Source organism: Chelmon rostratus, chromosome 8 (genome assembly GCF_017976325.1).
Source record: "Chelmon rostratus isolate fCheRos1 chromosome 8, fCheRos1.pri, whole genome shotgun sequence".
In the NCBI taxonomy this organism is placed as follows: Eukaryota; Metazoa; Chordata; class Actinopteri; order Chaetodontiformes; family Chaetodontidae; genus Chelmon; species Chelmon rostratus.
This window is the reverse complement of record NC_055665.1, coordinates 4,054,355-4,063,290: the sequence shown is the minus strand read 5'-3', so window position 1 is coordinate 4,063,290 and position 8,936 is coordinate 4,054,355. Positions and strand designations below refer to the sequence as shown.

General features: G+C 41.0%; 1 protein-coding gene across 1 annotated transcript in view; it reads right to left on the bottom strand.

Annotated features, from left to right (window-relative positions):
• Positions 1 to 3,839: 3,839 nt before the first annotated feature.
• Positions 3,840 to 8,936, bottom strand: part of agmo (alkylglycerol monooxygenase) — a 46,853-nt gene continuing 41,756 nt past the window's right edge. Inside the window, exon 13 of the mRNA XM_041943153.1 lies at positions 3,840 to 4,309. Coding sequence (XP_041799087.1) covers positions 4,229 to 4,309 — 81 coding nt within the window. The 3' untranslated portion in view covers positions 3,840 to 4,228. The remainder of the gene's footprint in view (positions 4,310 to 8,936) is intronic.

Genomic DNA, 8,936 nt, shown 5'->3' with positions numbered 1-8,936 from the left:
GATTCATCCTGCTGGAACCATGAATGTCTGTCACGAAATCTCGTGCTAATCCATGCAGTAGATGTTGAGATGTTCATGTATTTCACACGTATTTGTGAAAACTTTGCACCGCCGCTGCAGGAAACGTCGTCCCCGTCCCTGGAGTCACGCTCTTTGCGTGGCTATAAACACATCAATGAGCGACCCTGGACGACATCAGCCTTAATTACCATGTGCACAAAGACTGTAATTCATCCTGCTGCTGGAAATACTCACTAAAGTACCAAATGTGCATTAATCCACAGCAGAAAATAGTGCCCTGAAAAGCTAAATTAGATATTATTGAAGACGAAAACTAAAAAGATGACCACAAGATGACAAAAAGGCTTTAAACACACACATTCAGAAACTGACTACAGAGCTTGTTTATCTTGTTGTGTGACAGCAGTTATCATAGTTTGCAGATAATAAAACACAGAGAATTCAGAGGAAGATTTGTTTATTGTCATATACAATCATAATCACATCAGTCCGATTATTAATGAAATACTGTCAAACTTGAATAACTAGATTTAACACACGAATGATTCAGGGCCAGTTAAAACGCGGCCGTGACGCTGCCGAGGATGAAACGACTGCTGGTTTGTTGTTGCTCCCTGTCACATCAGAACGAGCCCTGCCAGATCTCATTCTCATTGATTTTCTCATTGATCGTCTTTCTCGAGCGACATTTCCTTGTTCCATTAAGTGAGACCCCGGGCAGAATTCCCTCACTGCCTATTAGAGGTATTTCATGTAAAGGTGAAGGCCATATCCTTCTACACTCGGATCGATACGTCAGCTTCTCGTCCTGTCAGCAAATCGCTTCGATAACCCGGCAGATCATTAAAAAGCGAGCACAGCAGCACAGAGAATATTTAGAAACTATAACAGGTCGCAGCGAGATTGATATGTTGTACTAAATGGACTGTAGATAATGGCATTAAAAAATTAAAGGACTTAATAGGGTTAGTCAAGCGCACATAATACAACAATACGAGACTTGAGCAGTCTGAGTCGGATTAAGTAGGTCTTCTAAATGAAGTCTTATTAGTGCTGAGTCTCCTCTCTTTGCAACTGTACCTCCATCACAGCTCAGCGCAGACGGACTGAGGGAGCTTCATACTAAAAAGACTCTTTCAGAAAAGAAAGAGGGGAAGAAAGAGAAGTGCACTGAAAATTCAAGCGTACATACATGTGAGTTGTTTTGAGACAGAACCGGAAAATGTGATCCTCAGCCTGCCAAGGCAAACCGCGGGTCTCTAAAGACCCACAGTGCTATTACTGTTTGTTTTCTGGTGTAAAAGTGAAGTTTTAACAGGTTGTTGTTTGCTGAACGACAGAACAGGTCATCTGCCAATGACTCCCAAAACTCCACAACAACTTAACGTTGAGGCCACGAAAACCACTTGCTAAGGTTTAGGGAAAGAGCCTGGTTTGGGTTTAAATAAGTTTGTTAGTAGCGTAAGTTCAGTATCCCGATGTGTGAGGAAACTCAGAGACAACAGTGGAACAAGGTGCAAATCCCTCTGAAATATCCTGCTTTCTTGGTGAGAGTCTGCGTTTTTTCTTTTTTAAAATCAGTTTCACAACTCTTTGTTGTGAAAGTTGTAAGTTACGTGTGTAACTACGTATGTATCTTACGTAAGTTTAAATAAGCTCACACTGACTCCCCGCATTAACTTTTGTGCTTTTTTATAAACCCTCAGAAGACTTCCTCCTTTGCTCCTGTCATAATTACTTTGGTCACTAGAGGTCACTGTCTTTAGGGCGGGGGCTGTTTTCAGGGCGGAGGACGGTCTGATTTTGAAAATTGCTTGTTTGGCATCTAGAAATTACTGGAAAGAAATCATGGCAAAACTATGTTTTTGGGGTGTTTACTATTATCGCAGTATTTTGTTTGGAAAACATGAGTCGATGCCGAACGCCGCCAGCTACATGCAGAAGAAACCACGAACCATTGATTTCAGCCCTGACACTCGCAGCTGCTGCTTATTGATTCTGATCCTCTCTCATGTTGAGAAGCGGAGCAGGAGAAAAGGCCGACTTTTACTCCTTCTGTTGCTGCTATCATCGGCTCGGACAGCTGTTTATTTCCTCACGTGGGAGTTTTTCTAAAAATCACAAGGTGGATTGAACAGTTTGAAGGTCTTGATGACACGTTTACACGTGTTTTGAACATTTTCTTCTGCATTTTGGGCCTCTTGTTCACACAGAAACACGTCCAGGTTTCATGTGAAATGGAGCATCTATACGTGCATGCCCATTGTTGCTTTGTGTAATGACCATGTGTCTTAAACAACAACCACGGCGGACTACTGGCTACTTTATGTTTGGTTAGCACTGCTAAGCTGTGCGCCAGAAAAGTGTCACCTCAAAATAAATAAGGAATTAACTACAATTGTTCATGTTCATAAGTTATTACCGCCAAAGGAAAATAAGCTGGTATTTGATATATAGTTCATGTAGGCTTTATCGCCACCTACTGGCCTGGCATGCTTTTGTCGTTTTTTTTGCGTTCCCGTGTGTACAAAGATCTTTTGTAAAACGGTCATGTTTGGAAAATATCTGTGTCCGTGTGGTCAGAGCTGAAGCCACAGAGAGTAGCAGCAGTTTTCTGCACCTGTGTGATTAAAATGTGACTCACCTGCAGGGTGAACGAGGTGTTTATTGATGATGTGATAGTCCAGCTGCCACCATGAACTGCACACACAGCTTGCAGACAAACACATCTAAATAATGTCATTGTGCAGACTGTTCTTCAGAGATGTTCTGTTCTGTGTTTACTAATTTAATAAACTGTGTGGTAGTTAAATGAACCCACCATGAGCGCTCTGCACATATGTACAGTTGAGTAATGCCATCTGTGGACCTGCTCATATGACACGTCATGAATATTCACACAGCTGCTTCCACTCCTTCAGTTTTCACAGAACCCACGGTCATTTACATAATCTGCAATCTGTGATGGTTTCAGAATGATCACTACGCAATTTCACACCGATGCACGTAAATAATTTCAGACGTGAACATGTGAACAATGTGTATGTCTACACACTGCTTTAGAGAGGACGCTATGGAACAGAAAGATAAAAACATGCATATGACTGCAAGTTTCTCCATATTTCCACAAATGTATCTGTTAGTGGACATGTCTGAAATTGTCTTCATCTTATTTCCTGTGTGTCAACACACAGTCGCTCGTGTTTAGGGATCTTTTTGTCAGACAGACGCGTTTTTCACTTGTTTATCTAAGTCTTTGGAATCTCTGGGATGCTTAATAAAGACATGTTCTTCTATTGGTGTTCATATGAAATGTCGAAACTGACACTTTATTATAAGAATCCTTTGATAAGGATAACGTCTCAGGAATGAAGACATGTGATGCTTCTTATTGCATTTACTCTCAATAATTTGCTTTATATATACAAATTATATGGATTTTTCAGCTTTTTGTGGAGCACTTGTTAAGTCTCTTTAAAAAAAAGGAAATTATAATCAGTTACATTAAATTAAATTAACATCATCCTGATTTTATTCCTCTGTTTTCCTGCTTGTTTTTGCTCAACTTGTATGCCTCTCCGACATGTTGATGTGCAGGTTTTATTGAGCACCGGTGTCACTTGTAAACACGATGCTGATTTAAAAGAGAAAGGTGGGGGATAACGGCGCCATCTGCTGTGGACTGTTTGTCACGCCCACACAAGATGTGGAGGTTGGGAGAATGTGTCAACACACAACCTCCAGGGTTTCATTTTGGTTTTCTGATTCTGTCTGGCCTGTGTGCATTTTTAGGACATCAAAACTGCAGACACGTAGAGCAAAATTACAGATGTTTTATTGCAACGTGAACATACTGTACATTGTTGTGCAAGCCAAAGATAAAATTAACAAGCATATGTACGAGCAGCATTTGTTTTCTAAGAGGTATATGTTGCATAGTGAAGGCAAAAGAGGCTCAGGTGAAATATTAAAAATTTTGGATTAATTAGGCAGTGCAGTGCAAAAGTCATTCAAAAAGAGCAATTCATCAGAAGAAATGCATCATTTCATGAACACCATGTGGAACATCTTATTTTCTCAAATTTACATAATTAAGCTTTACGTATAAACAGACTTTAACCAGTCTAAACGTGCAGTGTTAAAAGTTATTCTATTAATAATCATAACTTCAAAAGCTAAAATTCAGTGTGTGTCGTCTGGCGTTGACTCAGTCGGCCTTCTTCTTGATGCTGAGCAGTGGAGAGACGGTCTGCAGAGCCCAGTACAGCAGAGAGAGGGAGACAAAGGCCTGGACAACACAGACACAGCAGAACGATGGCTGTGACACCTGGTACAAACTCTGAACACTGATAGCTGATGAACTAAAGTGTCACTAAAGCATCGGAAATTGATGAAAGGGGGTCAAGGTTGAAAAAGAAGATAGCTGTCTGCGAGGGTGTGAATGAGCCAACAGCTTCAGCCTGAAGGTACACATGTATTAAATGTCTATAAATCAAATTCTCAGTGTTTTTTAGAAGGGTAATATCATATCAATTCAGACATCTACCTAAAAATCACTTTCATTATAAATTAATCTGCATTTTGTTTTCTTAATCAATGGATTTGATGAATAAAATGACATTATTTATTTTGACTTTTACAAATTTTAACAGCACAAGAATTTCATTTTATGATCATAGAGGACAAAGAAACCAGCCGATATTCATATGTGAGAAGCGTTTTTAGGGTAGCCCTTGACTATTTAGTCATTAATCATATTGATTTTTCATAAAATAACTATTCTTTTAAAGGCCTGATTTATTCTCGTCCTACCTCACTAAGGCGGACCCTGCTTTTAGGAGCTGCTAACAATTCCAAGGCGTGGACACTCGTCCTCCTCGCGATTATTGCTTTTGATGTTGGTGAACAGTCAAGCGTGCACTGGTTCTAACTTCCTGTGGATAACAGCATTGGCTAAATTATACGCTGCAAAACGTTACACTGATTAAAAGCGGGATGGATTACCATAGCATAAAAAAAAGAAAAGGGGACTTAAAAAGTGTGACGGGTATCGTTTACAGGCGGCGAGCAGGAAGACAAACACTGAAAGTGAATTCCTAATTGAAAGAAAACAGTGAGGATGATGCAGAAAGGGGGCTCCGAGGTTAAGGACCAGGTCTTCTCCCCTGATGCTCTCACAGCGGGGTCAGAGGGGTCACCATCACGAGTGACCTCGCTATTCAGAGAGAGGGGGGCTCTGCCAGAAACAGCCCTCGCCTCCACCCCTCGCTGCGTTCTAGCCCATAAACTACATCCTACATCGCAACCCAAGCCAAAACCAGACCGCTGTCCATCACAGGCAAAGCGGCCTGATGGGAAAAAAAGCAGCGTTTCCTCGCGGACACGGCAGCTGTTTTCCTCTGAGAGAGCGAGCGTAACGCAGACTCGCACTACCTGCTCTGAAAACCGCCTCCCCGCTGAGAGACCAGATCCAGCATGGACCAAACAAAGGAAGAGAAAGGACGGATTAAGACTGGACACAAAAATGATCTGTTCGTACAATCTGACGCTTATCTGCAGATCAAAGTACATAAAGGTGTTAAAATGAGCTCCACGTCCACAGCTGCAGCTTTAAAATGACGAGTTAGAGCTTCAGCAGCTATAATCCAACATCATAACATATAAAAACTTTTACTTTTAATACTTTAAATACACTTTGCTGATATAACTGCTGGACTTTAATGCAAGAAGATGTTTAAATGCAGGACTTTCACTAGTAACTGAGTACTTTTATCATGCAGTATTGCTACTTTTACTCAAGTCATGGATCTGTGTACTTCTCTCTACTTACTCTCTCATTCATTCAACAAAACTAAAGTCGAGGGGACAAAAACATATTTCAGAAGGAATTATTATCTCATTCCTCACAGCAAAGGAAGGAGCTCACTGATTAGTTTTCAGTGTTTTTAACAATTGTGCAAAAGTACTGTTTTTTTTTTTTTGGCTCATTTTTGTTAATCTTTAAAAACTGGTTTACAAATAAAACCTCAATCTGTTCTATCAAACACGGGTAACTGTGGAGCTGGTAATGCTTCTCTGGTAAAATAAATGAAAACAAAAAAAAACAGCCTCTGCACACCTGAATGCGTGACAGGTGCGTCAGACGGCAGCTTAGCTTGAATAAAAATAAACAGAAAGTCCTGCACGCGGTTTCACTTTGTGCTGGTTTATTTATTTAATATGACGTTTTGGTCTGAATGACGCTTGTCCTTCACATGAACATATGTTCATACATTCTGCCTGAATCATTCGAGCAAAGGACCACAAAAAATATGTCAATTGGTGAATTAAAGAGAAATCCAGTGATCAAATATAACCAGCGTATACATGCACACATACCTCCATTTATCTGACAGCTACAGTTACTTTAAAATTAAGGTTTTCATACACTAAACGCATGATGAGCTTATGAAATTTGCAAATTTATACACAAAACTGATCAAATAGTTGAAATCAGCTCAACCAACTGCGACATTAACGTACTTTTAACACACTGAAAATAATCCAGTGATATACATTTTCCTGCATTGAGTACTTTCACTTTGGTAGTTTTAAAAATAACATGGAATTTTTTCAAAGCAGAAAATTTTTAATGGAATATATCTATAATGTGGCATTTCTACTTCTAGTTTCAGTAAAAGTCAAGGATCTGAATGGGAATTTCACTATCTCATCATTCACAAAAAGAGCATTTCAATAGCATCCACTCATCAACACATCACACGTTAATATAATATAAGGCCACATCAAATGAATAAACCAGCAGAAAGTGACGCAACGTTCTCTAATTTTATTCAGTGTTTCCTTGGAAACATCAGCCGTACCAACAGGTTTACTGGTGGCTGTGTAGTTTCTCACAAGGAGATCAGGAATAAAAGTGAAAGTAAAACTCACACTGACATTTGGCGTCTTCTGCAACAATCCAGTGAATACAGTTCAAACATGGCGGCTAAAAGTCTAACTTCCTCGAAGGGAAAACAGATGGAGGACTACAAATACACCAAGCTGCATTGTGTCCATCTCAGAGACGGACTGGAATTGAGAGGCTTGGCAGAACCTCGCAAATCACATTTCAGTCAAACAGACCGAAACATGACAGAAGTTTCTATCAAAGCCGCATGTTTTGGCAGAGGAAGGGCACCTATTTTTCTCTGTTCCCATCTCTCCCCATTCGCCCCTCTATGCTACATTTTAATGGACTCTGTCGGAAATCCATGTGGGACAGATTACATAGTGGAAGGAAGCGGGTTTGATCGTCTACAAATAAGCACTACGGCCAGACAGCAGCGGCTCCCAAAGTAGAGATCTCAGCAAATCGGCTCGCACTCACTTTGTTTTGGGCAGAAGGTACTTTGTTAAGAGTAGTAATGCAAAAAGCCGCAAACATGTGGTTTTCGTAGAATTTCTGCTTCTTTGTTGAGCTTTTGTCTGCTCGGGGGGGCAGCTCGTACGTTTTCTCCACTGAAGCCAACACTTGTGCTGGTTAACGTATGGTCAACGCTCAGAAGCTAAAACACCACGCTGGCTATCTTGCAGTTGCATCTTACAGGCTGAAAAAAGATTTGAAGCTTCCGGTTTGTATTTGTTATTGAGGTGTTGAGGTGGAGCCTGCGTCCCTGTCGTCTGTTCAGGTAGCTAATGTTAGCTCGCCAGCTGTCTGCAGGTGTCAGGCTGATGCTAAGACACACAAACAGCAGGAGGAGATGAATCAGTGTGTGGACTGTTTCGTTCTGACTGTGCAGAAACTCATTGCGAACATGCATCTGGTGCAGGCAGTGCATGCAGCAGCTGTACGAGGTAACGTATGTTTGAAAGCCGTGCAGGTTTTTCTTACTGTTGCTCAGTTGTCTCACACAAAAAGACCTAAAATATGTTGCTTCAGTCATGTTTTATGGTGAAATAGTGAATCGCGCACAAGCTTGAAAACACTTAAGTGTTGTTTTTTAGCCATGTTGCTGTGCTGTACATGTTTCCACTCCACATTTCCATTGTCCATGCTCTGTTTTTAATGCAGGGTTTTACACTGTTCTACATCTTTAACAGCCTGAAAAGAATAAAACCCTCAGTCCTAAAAACACGGAAAAATATAAAAATATAAAATACCGGCCATCTGCAGCTCCAACACTAACACATCTGCATTGACCTTCAGAATGACACAGCTCAACTCGACGCTGAGTCACTGCTGTTGATCGATACGAAGCATCGAGCAGATTATTTCACGAGTACATTAAACAGCCCTGCGGTGCATTTCGGTGCCCCCGGCGACTGTCCTCCAGCCTTCAGCGGGTTAACATGGCAGAGCCTCGCTGTTCTCCAGCGCAGCTGCACTCGTGATTGAAATGAAAACAAGGCAGAATGGCTGCTGTCAGGCGTGTGATATATGACCTGTAATGGGATGTTTCCAGAGCTCCCTCTCCATATGGCTGCCTACAGTCCACCAGACCTGGACTGAACTGTGGCGGAAAATAATTCAGAACTTTTTGTTTTAACCTGGCTGCAGAGTCGGAGTGGGTGGAGTTGGCTGCATCAGGACATTGTTAAATTGATGAAAATGACCCACATAAAATATCTGCATTTTTTGGTGTGTTTTCTACAAATTGTCCTTTTTTCTTTTTCTATTCTTCATGCACAGGAACATGGTTCAAGTTTGAGACGAAGTCAGTTTAAACTGATTTACTCATTTTAAAACAAGAGATAATCTGTAAAAAAAAAAAAAAAGCAGGTATACGGACGCATGGACACGCACACACAAATCCAAACGTGCAAGTAAACACAGGCACAAAGAGGACTTCCTGTCTGTTCATTATGAGCAGATATACAGCCTCTGTGCTCGGGCTGTTCGAGCAGACTCAGGAAGGATACGCTGAGCAGGTTAA